We start from the raw sequence: 20,284 nt of genomic DNA, 5'->3' as shown, positions 1-20,284 counted from the left end.
GGCATTAAAGGCAGCAGAAGTGGGGCATCCCTTGGCAGGGCAGAAGGCCAACAAAAAGTTCATTGAAAGATAAAAAAAAATAATAATTATGAGTAAATGTTAGTGGGTTATTACAGAGTAGAAAATTTGTTGAGTAAAACAATATAAACATTTTTTATAGTCTATTAGAATGAGTAAACATGTTGAAGCTTCTGGAATTTTTATTAAATGTATAAAAGCACAGGGGCTTCATAAGTATTCCATCCATATTGGTAAATTAAGAAAAAAATCTCATTTTAAAAACAATGGAAATATAGCTTGAAGAGGGGGAGTTTTTAACTTATTTTAAGCATCCTGTTTTGGTTATAGTATATATGGTGGACTATGTCCTAGTAGAATGGCAAAAGATCAGTTTATTTTGAAATTAGGAAAATAATGTAATATTTTAAACATAAGCGCATATAGATATTAATTTCTGTACTTAGTGATTAAAGTGTAATTTTGAGACATTAAAATATTTTTCAATTACAGTTTACATTGAATGTTATTCTATATTAGTTTCAAATGTGCAGCATAGTAGTTAGAAAATTGTGTATTTTATAGAGTGGTCCTCCCAATATTTCAAGCATCCACCTGGCCCCATACATAGTTATTATGATATTATTGACTATATTTCCTTTGCTATAATCTACATCTTCATGACTATTCTGTAACTACCAATTTGTGCCTCTTAACCCTTTCAGCCCTCCACTCAGTCCCCTAACCTACCTCCTCTTTGATACATTCTTAAGTAACACAGGAATAATTGCAATCAACGTATAAATTGATAATCAACATTTATTGCATAAATACCGTTTTAACATTAAATAACAAATCTCATTAGTTATGCCAAAGTTTTTCCTTTTTGTATTGAGATATACAGTAAAGTGTGCAAGTCTTCAGTGTTCATAATTTAAAAATTATGTGTATATATCAGCTTATCCACCTCCCAGATCAAGATATAACATGTTTATGAAACTCCATATGACTCTTTTTGTGCTCTGCCTCCATGTCTCATCTTCTCAAAAGGGAACCATGCTTCTGAACTTTATAAATCATAGATTTATTTATTGTTTGTGAACTTCATATAAGTGGGATAATACCATATGTATCTTTTTGTACCTGGCTTTTATCACTTAACATCATGTTTGTGAAATTTATATTGTTGTATCATCAGGTTTTTAAAAAGATTTTATCTATCTATTTTAGAGAGAGGGGGAGGGAGAGAGAAAGAGAGGGAGAGAAACATCGATTGGTTGCCTTTTACATGCACCCAACCAGGGACCTGGCCCACAACCCAGGCATGTGCCCTGACTGGGAATCAAACTGGCAACCCTTGGTTTGTGAACAATGCCCAACCCACTGAGCGACACCAATCAGGGCAGTTTGTTTTTTTTTTAATGCTTTATTACTGTATATATTCCATTTATTAACTTTACTGTTGATGGACATTTTCATTGTTTTTTATTTTGGGCTATTTTTTGAATGACATGGCAGTGAATATTTTTGCACATATATTTTAATGGACATAAGCCATTTTGGTGGGGGTTTGGTAGTAGCTCATTGTCATTTTGATTTGCATTTCTTTGATGACTCATGATATTGTATTAGTCAACTATTACTGCTTAATGAACAACTTGAAAATTGCCAGTGATATACAGTAGTATTTATTTGTTGGTCATGATTTTGTGGGTCAGCTGGGACAGCCCTGCTCTATATAGCCGATATACTGGGGACTAGTGTGCTAGCTTGAAGCATGTTCTCATGGTGGCAACACAGTGCAAGAAGGCATACCTAGCTGGCTAAGCATATTTCAAGACCTTGTTTACATCATGTATGCTGACCTCCCACTCTTCAAACTAAGTCATGTGGCTTAGCCCAAATTCAAGGGGTTGGAGGCATACTTCTCCAACAGACATTAGGAGGTACTGAATATTTTTGAATAATCTAATCTATAACAGATGTTGTGTTCTTTTTCATATCCTTATCGATCATTTAGATATCCTCTTTTCTTTAGAGCCACTCTTCCATATATATTTCTTGGCATGCTTACTTTATCAGTGACATTAATTACTTCCATAGAAAGAACTTTGATTACTTGCTCATTTTCAAATTATTGTTGAAAACAGCTCTTACAGGAAGTCAAATAATGAATATTGATGAGAAAGTCAGTAGGGAAAGGAAAAAAGCTGTGGATACCTCTGATGAAGAAGATTGCCACTCTTTAGTGGGGAAGTCAGACAATAAAAAAACAAATCTATGTAGTGCATCAGACTCTTGAGACAGACTCATAGATAGCAGGGTGACAGCTAAGGGGGTAGAGGGATTGAGTAAAAAGGAAAAAGGACTCATGGACAACTGTGATGATTGTGGGAGACAGGAGGGTATAAGGGGACCAAACTAATAAAAAAATACAATAAGGAATTATCAAGTAAAAATAAGTTAATAAAATGTATGGCAAAAAACAGTAGGATTAGGAGGGTAGAGTCATGAAAGAGGGTTATTTTAGATAGGGTAGTTAAAAAAAAGCCTCTCTAAACAGCTGGCATTTGAACAGAGACCTCAGTGTTATGAAGGAAGGTCCAGGCAGAGGGAGCAGGAAGTGTGAAGGTCCTGAAGCAGGAATAAGCTTAAACACAGATAAAAAAGACCAGTGAGGCTAGAGTGTAGTGAGGGAAAGATGAAGTTAGGTCCCAGTAAGAGGTTTCACTTTTACTGTATTTTTTGGACTATAAGATGTACTTCCCCCCAAATTTGGGAGGAGGAGGGGGTGCGTTTTATAGTCCAAATGTAGCTTATCTGGCTCGCTGTGGGGGGGCCACGGTGGAGCGGGGTCACAGGAGGCAGGAGCAGGGTCACCGCTGCAGGAAGCCAGTGGCAGCAGGATTGGGGTGATGCTGTGGGCCCTGGGCTGGGAGGAGGGGGTGTCCTGTGGTGCAAAGCAAGGGAGGCAGGATTGGAGTCCCTGCTGCGACATATTATAGTGCTAGGGAGGAGGGTACAGGCAGTGCAGGCATGTTAGGAGAAGAAAACCTGTGGTGCCCATACATGCCTACATCATGTGAGTGGTGTGTCCCCCATTAACATTAACATAGGCAAATTCCACTGCAGGGTCACCTGTCAGTGTGGCCCTGTAACTGTTGCAAAACTACAACTCCCATCATGCTTGGACAGGTTGGGAGGATCGGAGCTGTAATTTGGCAGCAGCTGCATAGCCACACAGGTTGTGTAAAACTGCTGTCCCCATACAAGGGTGTTGCACAACCTGTGGCCCTCCAGCAGCAGATCTCCCCACAACAGTGCGTTATCCACTGATGTTCTCAGGTATAGTGCCCCCATAACTATTAAGGACACAGTGCTGATAGTTCTGTCATTACTGTATTTGGTTGTAGAAAGATACTATAGCATACCGTAGTCTCCTGCTGAATCTACTATAATTGTGGAAAGATGTCAAAGCAGAAAAGGATTTCATATAAAATCACTTTTAAACTGGAGGTAGTTAAGTACGCCCAAGAACACGGGAACAGAGCAGCAGAGAGATACTTGGGGCCACCTCCAATTGAAAAAATGATATGGAATGGAGGAAACAACGGCAAAAAGTGGACAAAACAAAGCAACGTTTTTGTGGGTATGCTGCAAAATGGCCACAGTTAGAAGTGGATATGAAAGAGTGGATCACACATCACAGGAACAATGGCTTTTCAGTATCTACAAAAATGATCATATGTGAAGACAAACATCTTGCTGCAGAGAGAGGCATTGAGGACTTCACTGGATCACCATCATGGTGCCACAGATTTATGAAGAGATGTAGCCTTGCTATGTGCACCAAAACTAGGATTGCACACACGAAAAATGCCTATAGAATATGAATCCAAGATTGTGTCTTTTCACAAATTTGTACTGGATGCAAGAAAGAAAACTGGATTTGAAATAAGCCAGATTGGGAACATGGATGACGTCCTGTTAACCTTTGATGTTCCATCAAACAAGACTGTTGATATGAAAGGCACCAAAACCTTAATCATGAAAACCTGAGGGTATGATAAAACCCAGTACATGGTTGTGTTGTCCTGCTGTGCAGATGGCACCAAACTGCCACCAATGCTGATTTTTAAGAGAAAAACATGCTAAAAGAGGCAATCCCAAGAGGAGTTATTGTTCATATTCATGACAAAGGATGGATGGACGAAAATGGCATGAAGATATGGATAGAAAAAGTGTGGTCCAAATGTCCTGGAGGACTTCTGAAAAAACTTGCTCTATTAGTGCTTGATCAATTTAGGGGACATATCACTGAAGCCACAAAAAAGAGATTTAAAGAAGAGAAAACCCATCTAGCCATAATTCCTGGGGGCTTATCAGCCAGTTGCAACCTTTGGGTGTTTCCATCAACAAGCCATTTAAAGTTCTCATGAGAGAAGAGTGGAACAAATGGATGGCTGCTGGAAACCATGATCTGATACCAACTGGACGAATGAAGAGGCTCACTATTACCCAGGTTCATGAGTGGGTGAGAACCTCATGGCAGTCAGTTAAGGATGAAACCGTTGTGGGGTCCTTCAAAAAATGTGGCATCAGCAATGCCTTCGACAGCTCTGAAGATGACATCCTCTATGAACAGAGTGAAGATAGTGATACTAGTGATTCTGAGGAACTGAGCTTCATAAATGTGGACAGTAGTGACGAGGAGTTCTTGGGGTCCCCTGATAATTAGAGGAGTTTCTGTACTTAAAGTCAGTAATAATGGTTGTTAATACTGCTGTTGAGTTCTGTTTACATTTACATTAGTGATATATTGTTTTTTATGTTACTAAATATTTTACATTTTTTGCTTCAAAATTTTTTTCCTATTTTCCTCCTCTAAAACCTAGGTGCCGCTTATGGTCTGAAAAATATGGTATTTGTGTTGCGGAGAGCAGCTGAAGGTTGTGACGTGTTTTGATTTACTGTTAAAAGGCTGACTCTGCCTGTAGTGGAGCCATGATAGAAGCAAGGAATATCACATTCTTTCACTAATTCAGATGAGAGAACAGTGGTAGAGATGGGAATGATTAAAAAAAGGGCTAGATTCAGGATATATTTTAAGGGCAGACCAATTATTATTTTTGATGGATTGAATATAAGGAGAGTGTCCTTATAGAATTTCTTAAGGGGAGTGGATGGGAAAATTTTATAGTAAAGCATTAGTCAGCGTGGACTAACTGCTGTAATTAAACAACTCCCAAATATCAATAGTGCTGCACAATAAAATTTTATTTCTTATTTACTTGACAGTCCAAAGTAAGTGACTGGAAGTAGATGATGGGTAGGTGTTCTTCTTTATGTGGTCGTTTTGGGCCCAGGGTCCTTCCATCTAGTGGCTCTGTATTCCTTAGGACTTTAGAGCTTTCCCTTGGATCCTATCCATTGTTTCAACAGAGAAGGAATAGCAGTTCCCTTTTTAGGGGTTTTTACTGGCTCAGCCTGAAAGGGTTGTTCATCACCCCTGTGCAAATATTATTGGCTTAGGACTTGGTTACATGATCACATGTAACTTAAGTGCAAGGAAGCTTGGAAAATATAGTCTAGCTGTGTGCCTAGAAGAGGAGGAAATGGGTTTGTAAGACTATTTGGGGACTTTTGAAAAACAGTCATTGCAAAACACACAATTTGTAGTGTTTAAAAATATAAATATTTACATATGTAAGTTGCACATACTTAAAAAATTTTTTTTTAATTCTCACCGGAGGATAATTTTTTCATTGCTTTTCAGAGAGAGAGAGAAAGGGAGAAAGAGAAGCATTGATTCAAGAGAGAAGTACCGATTGGTTGCCTCCCGTACATGCCTGAACTGGGGACTGAACCTGCAATCTAGGTATGTGCCCTGACTGGGAATTGAACCCACAACCTTTTGGTTATGGGATGGCACTCCAACCAACTGAACCACACTGGCTAGGGCAATAAGTTGCATATATATTTGTATACGTGATTATATGTTATTATGTTAATAACTATATTTATTTGTAGAACATTTAAATTGTAAGTATTAAAATAGCGAAGAAATGTGAATATTAGCTCTTGAACACCACTTTCCCAGAGTTGTTTTGTAAAATAAGTTCAAAATGTTTAATAGCTCTCTCCCCATGAAATTTATAGCTATAATGAAATCACTGTTGTTTTCCATAGATGGACATTGTTTCATCCTTTTAACTGAATTTCTAATTTAAAGGAAACTGTAATTTCCAACTTTGTTTTCTTTCTTCACCATAGTTTTCCTCTATAATTAGTCTCTTCTAACTTAGTCCAGTGAATAACATCATAAGCTGACCTATTCTGAACCACACCCTACTGACCACAGCAACTGTCCACCACATTGTTTCCTTCTGTTAACATATACTTTTGAAATAACTACTTTGGGATAGAGAATAAAAAGAATAATTTTCTTTATAAAAGCTTCAGGAATGTCTGATTATTATGTAAGTGCCAGTAATGTGCTAATTCTTTGTATGCATAGTTTTGTTTTCACATTTATTGCCATATTATTATTGAATAATTTCCTTCTCCCTGTTGATTTGAAATGCCACCTTTTATCACAAATTTCATAGATTTTTTTTTGTTCTGTAAGCCTTAATATTCTGACTGGAAAGGTAATGTTCCCTCTCTTAGAGAGTTGCTGTTCAACTCAAATGAGGTAATGCACTTCAAACTTATTTTTGGTGAAAACTATAAAAGGAAATTTTGAAGATTTCTCAAAAGCCTAATATTTTTGCCTATATACACACACGCACGCACGCACACACACACACACCCACCATTTTGTATTTTGTGGTTTTTCATTTGGCATTATATTGCACATCCCTTGCCACATTTCTTCCTAGTTGGCATTATAAGTATTCTTCACTATTCAACTCTGTTTAATTCTTTAGTTTAAATAGTGAATTTGGATGTCTTGGAGGTACTGCCTTATTTGAATCTGTTTGAATTTTCATGTTTGGATAGCAAATAGCATGATAATGAAGAAAGTATGTACAAGTTTATTCAAATATATTTGGTTCCTGAGTTTAGAGTGAGATTTTTTAATACCAGAAATTTGGATAACAAAGGATATCTATATTCTCAAAGGGTATGGTGCTGAAATGCTACCTATTGTAGTGGGTTCTTTTTTTTTTTTTTTTTAAGACTTTATTTATTTCTAGACAGGGGAGGGGAGGGAGAAAGAGAGGGAGAGAAGCATCAATGAGTGGTTGCCTCTCACTTGCCCTCTGCTGGGAACCAGACCCACAACCCAGGCACGTGCCCTGACTGGGAATTGAACTAGAGAGCCTTTGGTTCTCAGGCAGGCGGCACTCAATCCACTGAGCCACATTAGCCAGGGCTATAGTGGGTTCTTTTGATTGCAGAGGACAGAAACCAAACTCACAGTGGCTCAGGGCATAAAAGGGAATTGTTTGGTACATTTAATAAGGAAGTTCAGTGGTTGAGTGTATTTGAGGCATAGCTGTTCTCAGTGGCTCAAACAGTTTTGAAAGGTTTTGCCATGTGTTCATTCTCTTTTACAGCAGAGAAGCTTTTTAAATGCATTCAGGGAAGATAGCTGCCAACAACTCTAAGTTTACAGTAGTTCCCCCTTACCCATGGGGTGTATGTTTTAGGACCCCCCAGTGGATGCCTGTAACCACTTGGGTCACCCTTCGTATGATGATGTAAGATGATATATTGCCTATATGATGAGATGAATTGAGGTGAATAATTTAGGAATTGTGACATAATGTTAGGCTTTTTTGACTTTATATCAGAAAAAGTATTATCTGCTTTGGGTGATCCTGGGTAATTGAGTCATGAGCTACTAAGTGACTAATGATTGAGTAGCTTATGGAGCGGGAATACACTGGACAAAAGGATGATTCATGACCTGGGCCAGACGGACTGGGATGGTATAAACTTTCATCACATTACTCAGAATGACACACAATTTAAAACTTTAGAATTATTTACTTTTGAATTTTCCATTTAATAGTTTTGGGCAGTGGTTGACTGTGGTAACTAAAATCTCAGAAAATGAAACTGTGCATGGAGTGGGGTGACAGATGTGCATGTTTTTAGATTAGCAGCTCTACTAGAAAAAAAATTTCTTTCTTAATAGTTGCAGTAAAGTTCCAGTATAGTGAGCACCACCATTGCTAGGGGGAATGGAATAAACTGACTAGGCCTGGGTCACAACTAATATGACCCTTCTACCCTAACTGAGGCATGAGTTTAATACAAATAACAAGGGAGGAGAAATAGTCCTTCAAAGGAAAACACAGAAGGTATAGATTACCTACTGGGCAGACTAAATTGATAGTTGTTCATGTACCTGTGCTACAGTGTGTCATATGGTAACTTATTTCTTCCATCACCTTTTCTTTAGTTGAAATACTACAAAATGTTTTTTCTCTCTGCTCCTTTGGCTTTGACATACCACATGTAAAAGGGAGCTCTTATATCATATCTAGTGCTTATCAGCTGATATGTACTCCTGTCACATCTGACCTGCAAAACTGTTTTTCAACCCATTATTTTTTTCCACAAGAAGAGATAGTGAAAGGTACCTGTCTACTTTTTTTTTTAATCTTTATTTGAGGACTTTTTGTTTTTTTCATCACTTTTTAGAGAGAGGAAGCAGGGGATGGGGGGAAGAGAGAAAGAAACATCAATGTGAGAGAGAAACTTGATTGGTAGCCTTCTTATATTTGCCCTGACTGGGGATTGAACCTGCAATCTGGGTATGTGCCCTGACTGGGAATTGAACTTGCAGCCCTTTGGTCTACGGGGTGACACTCCAATCAACTGAGCAATACTGGTCAGGGCTTGTCTACTTTTGACCTCAATCTCATTTAGTCTTGCTTACCAAACAACCTTGGGTTATAAGTTAGACCTTTCCTTTCTTAAGTTTTCAGTATCTGCTTCTATGCTTGATTCTGTTTATAGCCCTAAAGATATGTTCCCAAACCCTTAACATTTTATTCATGTGTCTCTTTCATTTATAGAATATTTACTCAATACCTGGTAGTCTACTTACTTGCCAGTTATCACTTTCCTTAATTTATAGTATTTTTCTGTTTCCTACTTTTCAGGGTGTCACCAGTGATATACAGAGACCTTTGTCTCAGGTCTAAACCTAGAATTATAGTACATAAGAGCTAAAAGGGATCTAATAGATATTTAACTCAATTTTCTTTTTCTATTTTGCTTGATGTTATTTTGGATTATACTGACTTTTCTTTTGGCTAGAATTTACAGGGTATATCTTCTCTTTTTTTTCTTTCTGATTCTGTTTCCTTATATTAACAGATGCGTGTCTATTGAAAACAGCATATAGATGTTAAAAACCTAGTCTGACAATCTTTGTCTTTTAACAGGAACATTTACACTTAATATAGTAACATAATATTTTGTTTGCTTTTCACTTGTTCTATCTGTTCTAACCCTCAACTTTCTTGCTTTGTTTTTTGAATTGATTATTTTTTACCACATTACTTGTTCACTCTATTGGGAAATTATACTTTTTTTTTTTCTATTTTTTAGTGGTTACCCTGGAATAGGGGTTGGCAAACTTTTAAAGCTACATGGTAAATATTTTTGACTCTGTGAAACATACGGTCTCTGTCACAGCTACTCAGTTCTGCCATTGTAATGCAGAATATCTGTAGATAATGGGTAACTATAATTATAGATAAAGGACTAGGTAAAATAATTCAGATAGAAGAGCACTGGGTTGAGCCCAGAAACTGGAAGAGTATTTTTATTTTTAAAGTGAGGTATTGGAAAAGGAGTTGTGAATGAGTTGTGAAGAGTGAATCAGAAAGAATAAGTCTACCAGGAATATTAACAAGAAAAATAACTGTGATATGAGGGCAATTTCAAGAATGAGGAGATGTCCACTTTAATTAAATACTGTAGTGTGGTGTGTTAGGATGAGGATTAAGAAGAGGCTTATGGATTTGGCAACTCTATGGTAATTGATGGTATTTTCAAAGGACATTGGCAATAGCTTGCTATGTGGGAAGAGTGGTAATGGAGTGGAGAAATGGACCAATGATTCCCAAATACTGTGCTCTGGATGAGCAACAGCAGAATTGTCTAGATTTCCCAACCTCAGAAACATTGGACCTAGAAATGTATATTTTAAAAATGTTTCCCACGTGATTTTGATAAACACTTGTGGCTTGCTATCAGGATGTATTTCTGAGTGATATTTTGAGGTAACCCTTTTTTCCAAACACAAAGCAAAAATTGATAAAGTAACAAAAAGAGAAAACCAAATGGATATAAATGGAGCTCATAAAAAATAAACATTTTTATGTTTCAGAAAGGGAATAGAATGCAAAGCAGTGAGTGGGGCTATGGCTGGGAGCCTGCAGGTGAAAGCAGCTGAGGTTTTGTCTTCTTTGTGGCAAATGGAGATGTGCTTTTATTGCATTTGGTCTCATTGTTGAAAACCATGGGCTAGGATCGGTAGACTCCTCTATTGAAAAAGATATTCCCTGAATTTAGTGCTAGGGCTGTCATATCGTACACCCTTAGAGCTCAGATGGTAGTTTTGCAGTGCATCTTCTGGAGTATTGCAGGGCACAGCTTCCTTGACTGGAAGGAGTAGCTTTGCTGCTGACTGGCACCAGAGGCCACTGTTTATATGAAGCCATATACCTAGGGACTTAGGAGAACACAAACATAGCTTTACAACTAGGGACCTGCCAGCTCAGACCATATCCTTACTGTTATTACTTCAGGACAGATCTGATTTGAATGGACTAACTAAGAAAAATATTTATGAAATAACTGGGGAAATTGAACACTGACTAGGAATATTAAAAATTGTTAATTTTTGAAGATGCAATTAATGATACTGTAATTGTGTTTTTTAAAAGTAGTAAATAGCGGGTTCTTGGTAAATGTATGAAAGACAAAAATTCTTCTATTAAAAAGTGTTCCTGTAAAGCTGAATTCTCAAACAAATTAAGCTATCTAATGCTGAGAGAGATACAAAATAAAATCAACAGTCAGAAGAATAGTTTACTCTAGATGACGTTAAAATATTAGCTTGGAAAATATCAAATTGTATATTTAGGATTTTCAAGGAGATGAGTGAATAAGTAATATTTCTTAAATTAAAACAAGTATGGAATTTAAATAGGGAGAAAAAAAGATCAGGTAGATATGAAAATGGCAGAAACCTCAGAAGTGAAAAATAGTATAATTCAAAAAAATAACATCGTGTTCATGAATGGGAAGTCAGTAGGATGTCTGTTTTTTTCTAATATTAACCTAAAAAAAAATCAATGCAGTATCAAACTGCCAAATGGTTTTTTCATGGTAATTCACATGTTGCTTTTTAAAAAAAAAGATTGTATTTATTTATTTATTTATTTTTTAGAGAGGGGAGGGAGAAAGAGAGAGAGAGAGAAACATCAATGTGCGGTTGCTGGGGGTCATGGCCTGCAACCCAGGCATGTACCTTGACTGGGAATCGAACCTGCGACACTACATGTTGCTTTTAAAATTGTTATGGCAGAGTAAATAGTGAAAGTAACAGTAAAGAAGAACAAATAGAGGCAACTTGCCCTCTGGATTTCAAAACTTATTATATAGCTATAATAATTAAGTTATATAGTGGACACATAGACTCTGCAAAACAGAATGCAGAACCAGAGTAGACTGATATTTTTTGGACTTTGCCTCATGACAGAAATGGCACATTAATATAAATTGGCGGGGAAATGTTAGATCCTTCATTGTGGTACTGGTCTAGTTACTAATCTGAATTGATGTGAAAATAATTAAGTGCTATGTCTCATGCCATACATGAAAATAAATTCTGTCTGGATTAGAGACCTAAATGAGAAAAGTAAAACATAGGCTTTTTATAAGAAAATACAGGATAATAACTATGTTTTTAGGATAAGGAAGGATTTTTAAAAACTATACAAGGAGATCACATTAGGTAGGCTTTTGAGTCAGACTGAAGGATTCAAATCTCAACTTTATCACATTCTATTTATGATGTTGAGCAAATTATGTCATCTTTCTGTGTTTTCTCATTTGTAAAATGATGATGATGACGATGATAAAAACAACCCTGGAGGAATTGTGAGGATTAAATAATCCATATGAATCACTTAGAAAAAATGAAAAGAATGGTTCAATTAACAAATGACTGTAATTGTTAATGTTGTTTATTAAAAAAGAAGTCATACCTGTAAAGAAAAGATAGAGTTGACCATTAAAAATAGAAACTTCTCTACAAGAAAAGGAAACAAAACAGATAGGAGATATTTGTCACACTTGCAACTGAAAAGTGTCTGATATTCAGGATATATGGAGAACTCATTCAAACTAGTGGAAAACCAACAGAGCCCAAATGGCAAGTGATAGGCTAAGTATTATCCATCTACACTAGTAATGAGGGAAATGTAAACTAAAGTAATGAGATAGCCTTTTACACTTACTATCTTGGCAGAAACTTAAGTCTGACAATACTTTTACTAGTAAGGGGGCAGAGAATCCTGAGTTCTTTCTATGCTGGCTGTGAAATAGTTGATACATTTTGGAGAATGTTTTTTTTAATATCTAGTAAAGTTGAAGATGCTTAAAACCCAGTAGTTCTGCTTTTAGGTATGAAGCCCAGAGAAAGTTTGTCAAAGGCACATGAAGAGACATGTATGAGAATGACAACATAGTTTTAATAGTGTAATATTGGAAATCTTCTAAGTGTTCACTAGAAAGAGTGATAAATTGTGACATAATCATATAATGGGATTTAAAAACTTTATTTTTAGGGCAGTTTTAGGTTGACAATGTAATTGATCAGAAAGCACAGAGATTTCCCATATATCCCATCTGCCTGTACACATGCGTAGCCTCCCGCATTATCAACAACCCCCACCAGAGTCGAACTTTGCTACAGTTAATGAACCTATATACAGTGGCTCATTATTTGACAATTAGTGGACTTTACATGTATCAACATTTATAAATAAAAAAATGCATTATTTAAAGTGAGATACAGACTATTTGGTATGACACCATTTTTTTTAAACCTCTAAATCTGAAACAGTACTATCTATAATTTATGTTTTCAAAGTATAAAAAAAAATATGTGAATAATACCAACCTCAGGATAGTGGTTGCTTCTGCAGAGCAAAGGAAGGAACTGTAATTGTATCTTTTTTTTTTAGAGAGGGAAGGGAGGGAGATAGAGAGAGAAACATCAATGTGCGGTTGCTTAGGGGCCGTGACCTGCTACCGAGGCATGTACCCTGGCTGGGAATCGAACCTGCGATATTTTGGTTTGCAGCCTGTGCTCAATCACCTGAGCTACGCCAGCCAGGGCTTGTGACTGTATCTTTAATAGTGTATTTATTAATAATCTGGAGCAATTAGAGCAATTTGCAAATGTGGAAATTGAGTAGATATGTGGCTACTTTTAATATGTTCTATAATATTCTCTGCATTTGAAAGATCATCTAAATTAGAGGACTTTTAATTAATTAGAGGACTTTTACAAGTATGTAGGAGTATGAGAGAGAAGTAACTGAAGGTACTTAAAAAAAATAACAGCATCTTTATGTGTTAAAAGACGAAATATCCCGGCTGGCATAGCTCAGTGGATTGAGCGCGGGCTGTGAACCAAAATGTCGCAGGTTCGATTCCCAGCCAGGGTACATGCCTGGGTTGCAGGCCATAACCCCCAGCAACCGCACATTGATGCTTCTCTCTCTCTCTCCCTTCCTTTCCTCTCTAAAAATAAATAAATAAAATCTTTTAAAAAAGGTGAAATATGTTAAAAGTGATTGGTAATACATGAAAGTGGTTTTTGATGGGACTAGTTACTGATGGAAATATTAAGAAATGGATTTTATGAGTTCTGGAAAGGATGTGGCACATATTCTCTGTGTAGACACAAATGGAATAACAGATGAAATGAAAAGAGGAATGCATTTTGAGTTGGAGAGTCATTTAAAGGAAATCACTATTTCCTTAGGTATCAAAGTTGAATTCATTTTTCTAGAGGTGTGATATATGAGAAGGTTGGAAGCATATGCAGAATACTTGTAAGGAATGAAATCGGGTTAGATAAAAAAATGTAGTATTAAAGGAAAAGGTAAGATTGAATAAAATTTGTAATGGTATCTAATTGTATACTTTCATCAGTTTTGTTTGGCACGCCAGGGGCAGGATGTTTTTGTTGTCCCCTTCACCTCTCTGCCTTTGGGAAGGTGGAGAGTCAAGAGTATAGAAGTCCTTCAAATTACATCTCTGCTATAGCAAGCAGATTTTTGTCATGTCTCGGTTAGTTAAAATAGTTTAATTTCTCACTGATGTCATCTTGCTGTTTTAATTTCTCTTAAGTTTTGCTCCATCAGTGGCAGTTTTTGCTGTTTTTGTGTTATTCATAAGAACTTTTCAGTGCAAGATGATTAGATTAGTGTGATTATTCTGTCCATTTTAGTCTTCAGAGAGGCTCTTCCAATGTAAAGAAAGAACCCGATTCTAATCTCAGGTATCTTAGAAACATTTGCAATAGTAGAAGCTAAAATAATTTTTATTTGTACTCCTTGGAATTATTAATATAGTAAAACATTAAAACAATTTTTGACAAGTTACTGTTTCAGAAAGTGCTTACCTTTGGGTAATAAAATAACATGTGGTCTCAGTGAGACCATTTCAAGATCGTTCCTCCTGAGCACCCTTCTGGTTGCTAGATGGGATGCTGCCTAATTCATGAATGACTTAATAAAACCAAGTAGATCTTAAAAAAAAACTTTCCATACTGAGATTTAGGATTTTATGTTCTGCAAGATGTAATCAACACAATTATTATGACTTTGTTGAGCATCAGAAAGCAGTGATTATGTAATATGACTTCTAAGTGTTTCACATATTTTACGTTACAGTTCTTTTGCCATGAAAATGGTGTGGACAGTCTTGAACATGCAGTATTCATGCTGATGGGACAAGATCCAATATGAATATAAATGATGGAGGAAGACGACGCTTTGAGGATAATGAACATACATTACATATATATCCTGGGACAATCTCAGAAGGGACAATCTACTGTCCAATTCCTGCCAGAAAAAATTCCACAGCTGCTGAGGTGATTGACTCTCTTATAAACAGACTTCATCTTGACAAAACAAAATGTTATGTTCTAGCAGAGGTAAAAGAATTTGGTGGAGAAGAATGGATACTCAATCCAACAGACTGTCCAGTTCAACGAATGATGTTGTGGCCCCGAATGGCTCTGGAAAATCGCCTAAGTGGAGAGGACTACCGCTTTCTTCTGAGAGAAAAAAACCTTGATGGATCAATCCATTATGGTAGTCTTCAGTCATGGCTACGGGTAACAGAAGAACGTCGCAGGATGATGGAAAGGGGTTTTCTTCCACAGCCTCAACAGAAAGACTTTGATGATTTATGTAGCTTACCTGATTTGAATGAGAAAACTCTCTTAGAAAACCTACGAAATCGCTTTAAGCATGAAAAAATTTATACCTATGTTGGCAGTATTCTAATAGTTATTAACCCATTCAAGTTTCTTCCTATTTATAACCCCAAATATGTCAAAATGTATGATAACCACCAGTTAGGAAAGCTTGAGCCTCACATTTATGCTGTGGCTGATGTAGCTTATCACACCATGCTTCAGCGAAAAAAGAATCAGTGCATTGTGATTTCAGGAGAGAGTGGTTCCGGCAAGACTCAAAGCACAAACTTTCTTATTCACCACCTTACTGCTCTCAGTCAGAAAGGATTTGCCAGTGGAGTGGAACAAATTATTCTTGGAGCTGGACCAGTACTTGAGGTATGTAGAAATACTTTTCTTCTAAACATGTCTTTAAAACATTTTTTAAAAAGTGGTAAATGTGAGGAAATGAAGTGAAACTAAATAGAAGTATAATTAGCAAGGAAAACTGGAAGATGGAACAGCAAAAAAAGGCAGTGTGGAAGATTGAAGAGTGTGATAGTGGCGATATTTTTTTCTAAGCCATGCGGAGTCTTCATCTTCTTCTTTCTCAAGATTGTGTTTTTTTTAAAATATATTTTATTCATTATGCTATTACAGTTGTCCATTTCCCCTCTTCATTCCCCTCCACCCTGCAAACCCTCTCCCACCCACATGCCCCCCCTTTAGTTCATGTCCATATGTCATACTTATAAGTTCTTTAGCTTCTACATTTCCCATACTGATCTTGCCCTCCCCCGTCTCTTTTCTACATCTATGCTACTTATTCTCTGTACCTTTTCCCCTTCTTTCCCCCTCCCACTCTCCTGTTGCTAACCCTCCATGTGATCTCCATTTCTGTGGTTCTGTTCCTGTTCTCATTGTTTGCTTAGTTTGTTTTTTTAGGTGTGGTTGTTAATAATTGTGAGTTTTCTGTCATTTTACTGTACATGTTTTCTATCTTCTTTTTCTTAGATAAGTCCCTTTAACATTTCATATAATAAGGGCTTGGTGATGGTGAACTCCTTTAACTTGACCTTATTTGAGAAGCACTTTATCTGCCCTTCCATTCTAAATGAGAGCTTTGCTGGATAGAGCAATCTTGGATGTAGGTCCTTGCCTTTCATGACTTGGAATACTTCTTTCTAGCCCGTTCTTGCCTGTAAGGCCTCTTTTGAGAAATCAGCTGACAGTCTGATGGGAGCTCCTTTGTAGGTAACTCTCTCCCTTTGTCTTGCTGCTTTTAAGATTCTCTCCTTATCTTCAATCTTGGGTAATGCAGTTGTGATGTGCCTTGGTGTGTTCCTCCTCAGGTCCAACTTCTTTGGGACTCTCTGAGCTTCCTGGACTTCCTAGAAGTTTATTTCCTTTGCCAGATTGGGGAAGTTCTCTTTTATTATTTGTTCAAATAAGTTTTCCACTTGTTGCTCTTCCTCTTCTCCTTCTGGTACCCCTATAATTTGGATGTCGGATTGTTTAAAGATGTCCTGGAGGTTCCTAAGCCTCTCATTTTTTGAATTCTTATTTTTTCATTCTTTTCTGATTGTATGTTTTTTTCTTCCTTCTGGTCCACTCCATTGATGTAAGACCCACCTTTCATTCCATCACTATTGGTTCCCTGTGCAGTTTCCTTCATTTCACTTAGTGTAGCTTTCATTTTTTCATCTAATTTGGGACCAAAATCAACCAATTCTGTGAGCATCCTGACCACCAGTGTTTTGAACTGTGCATCTGATAGGTTGGCTGTGTCTTCATTGCTTAAAAGTATTTGCTCTGGAGCTTTGATCTGTCCTTCCTTTTGGGCCATTTTTTTTTCCCGTCTTGTCGCGCCTGTTAAGTATGAGGTGCAGAGCCTTAGGTGTTCATCAGGGCAGGGCAACCCAGTTGCTGTATGTGATGGAGAGGTCTAAGAGGGGACAATGGTGCTTGCTCTGCTCTCTCTCGGATTTCAGTCCCTTCCAATGCTCCCCACAAGCAAAGTGGGCCCCTTTGGTGCTGATTCCCCGGTGGGTGGGCTTGTGTATGTTCTAGGACCCTGTGGGTCTCTACAATGAAGTCTCCTGTGAGGCTGAGAGTCTCTCCTGCTGCCTTTATCCCCACAGGTGTTTTCATTTGGTGTTTTGAGGCTTTATTTCCCTGGGCTGGGTCCCTGGACTGCGGGGTCTCTGTACCTCCCCAGCTTCGCCTTGTTTGTCTGCATATGAATGTGCGACCGCTCAGTCAACCAGCCACCCGGCATGCCTCACTGGGTCTGCCCACTGGACCCTGTGTATGGTGTCTACTAGCTAGTGCCTGCGCACCTGGGTCCGTCAGCCACTGCATTATGCTCTGGGCCGCAAGCCACCACTTTTTTTTTTTTTTCGTTTTTTTTTGCTTGCTGTGACCCCTCTCCGCCCTTGCCCTACTCCAATGGCTGCCCAACTCCGCCTCTCCTACCGGACTGGATGAATGTGTCTCACTCCTTGGTTGTCGGACTTCCATACAGTTCAATTTTCTGTCAGTTCTTGTTGTTTTTTTTTTTTTTGTTTCTAAATTTTTGTTGTCTTTAATTTGGTTGTGCGAGGAGGCACAGTGTGTCTACCTATGCCTCCATTTTGGCTGGAAATGGAGAACATCTATATGGTGTGCATAGCACCATTCTCCAATGGTGTGCTGGGTGGATGGGAATGAAGGGGGGAAATGGTGCAACTGTAATGGCATAATCAATAAAATATATTTTAAAATATTGGATTCTTTTTTTTCTTTTGTTTTCAAATTGCCTAATCCTCAGTGCTTGTTAATATACAATTCCCCTGTCTTTTATCCTTAATCTTTCTGTTGAAAAATTAGGTGTATTCTTTTTGAGGATCCTTTGTATGGCATGTATTTCTTCTTGTTCCTTATAAGATTTATTTTTGTCTTTCAGCAGTTTGATCATGATTTGTCTAGGTACTGATCTTTTTTAGTTTATTTGAGTGTATTGAGTTTCTTGGATATATAGATTAATGTTCATGAAATTTGTGAAGTTTTTGACTATTCAAATAGTTATTCTGTCCTTTCGGCTCTGTTCTCTCCTTTTGTTTCTATTATATACATATGTTGATATGTTTGATGGTGGTTGCACAGACAAGTCTCTGAAGCTCTGTTTAATTTTTTTTCCTGTTTCTTAGATTGCATCATCTTAATTGATCATTCTTCAAGTTTGCTGATTCCTCTACTTATGCCTTTACTTTAACCCCTCTAAGGAATTTTTCATTTAAATTAATGTACACTAGCATTTTCATAATTTTTAAGTTTCTACCTCTTTACTGATATTTCTGTTGTCAAGGCCTGTTTATCATACTGTCCTTTAGTTGTCTGGAAATATTTAAAATAGCTGATAAAAAGTCTCTACCAACATCAACATTTTGTCAGGGACAGTTTCTGTTTATTGCTTTTTTATTTTTTCTGTGTCCATATTTTCTTCTTTGCATATCTTTTATATATATATATATTTTTTTTGAGTGAAAAACTGGGTATTTATACAGTGTGGCAGTTCTGGAAATATGATTTTTCCCTCTTTCAGGGTTTGTTGGAATTGTTTTGTTATTGCTGCTTGGTTATACTTTAAAATCATTCTGCAAAGTCTGTAATCCTTTTTTTTGTGTGTGTGTGTGGCTTTCAAATTCTCTTAGTGGTCAGATAATGATTGCATAGGGATTTCTGTGAATGTTCTAAAACAATAAGGTTCCTGTCTTTTCTGTACTGTCCTGTGTACTTGTTGGGATAACCCTCAACACTCAACCAGGCAGTTGTCAACTCTTCCTTACCTTTTGTTCGTGTTTACATAGATCGTGAATGACAACCAAAGGTCCTAATTCTTTGTGAGCATGCACACATTCATGGGCATGTGCACTGTCCTAATATGTGCAACACCTGCATTTTCTGTAATATTTTAAATCTTTTCAAAACCCCTTTTATACATGTTATTCATGAGGTTTTCTTTTGAAGTCATTACTGATTCCTCTACTTATGCCTTTAACCCCTCTAAGGAATTTTTCATTTAAAGTAATGTACACCAGTATTTTCATAATTTAAAAATTTCTACATCTTTACTGATATTTCTGTTGTTAAGGTCTCTTTATCATACTGTCCTTTAGTTGTCTGGAAATATTTAAAATAGCTGATAAAAAATCTCTGCCAACATCAACATTTTGCCCCGTCTTTAGACAGTTGCAGTGTTTAAACAATTATCTCTGATTGTTTTTCACAAACACATATGAGGGAAAAGGTTTTCCTCAGTGAGTGGTCTCCAAATCAGATCAAATAAATATAGCACTTTGAGTGAGGTTTTTCAGGGACATGCCATATAGATCAAATTATGACAGTGATCTGTGGGACAGAGGGCATTGGCTTAACTCTGGTCTGATCCTTTCAATGATTTTAAGGCTGCTTTTTAAAATAACTGTAATTGTAGGGTTTTTTCCCCCTCTGCTGCAAGGAGCTAGGAAGAGGGAGATGGTAATTGGGTTAACTTAAAATGCCACAATGCCTGTTTTTCTTATCAAGATTCAGTTATTTTCCATGATGAAATGTTACCTTACAAAGGATTATTCTAAGCCTTTGGTTAATTTCCAGAGTCATAAAACAGTTGATTTTGACAGTTTTTGTTAGTCTTATTTCTTTTATGTATGGGAAAGGATTTTCAGAGATCTTTATCATTTTCTCTGACCTCACTCTCAATGATCTCTTTAAGAGATTTAAGTAATGAAAAACATTTTATAGATTTATTCATGTGGCTGTCATTTCTGCTGTTCTCCATTCCCTACACTGATAAAT

At 37.0% G+C, this 20,284-nt stretch overlaps 1 protein-coding gene across 7 annotated transcripts in view; it reads left to right on the top strand.

The window, feature by feature from the left end:
• The first annotated feature begins 5,816 nt into the window (after nt 1-5,816).
• MYO9A (myosin IXA) overlaps nt 5,817-20,284 on the top strand; it is a 234,135-nt gene continuing 219,667 nt past the window's right edge. For all 7 annotated transcript variants that reach the window (XM_045848730.1, XM_045848731.1, XM_045848733.1 and 4 more), the window contains exons 1-2: nt 5,817-5,875; nt 14,937-15,847. In XM_045848730.1, coding sequence (XP_045704686.1) covers nt 15,008-15,847 — 840 coding nt within the window. In that variant the 5' untranslated portion in view covers nt 5,817-5,875; nt 14,937-15,007. The remainder of the gene's footprint in view (nt 5,876-14,936; nt 15,848-20,284) is intronic.

Source organism: Phyllostomus hastatus, unplaced genomic scaffold (assembly GCF_019186645.2).
Source record: "Phyllostomus hastatus isolate PE091 unplaced genomic scaffold, TTU_PhHast_1.1 phas_contig_62, whole genome shotgun sequence".
In the NCBI taxonomy this organism is placed as follows: Eukaryota; Metazoa; Chordata; class Mammalia; order Chiroptera; family Phyllostomidae; genus Phyllostomus; species Phyllostomus hastatus.
Note: the sequence above shows the minus strand (reverse complement) of the source record. Positions and strands in the feature narration are given on the sequence as shown.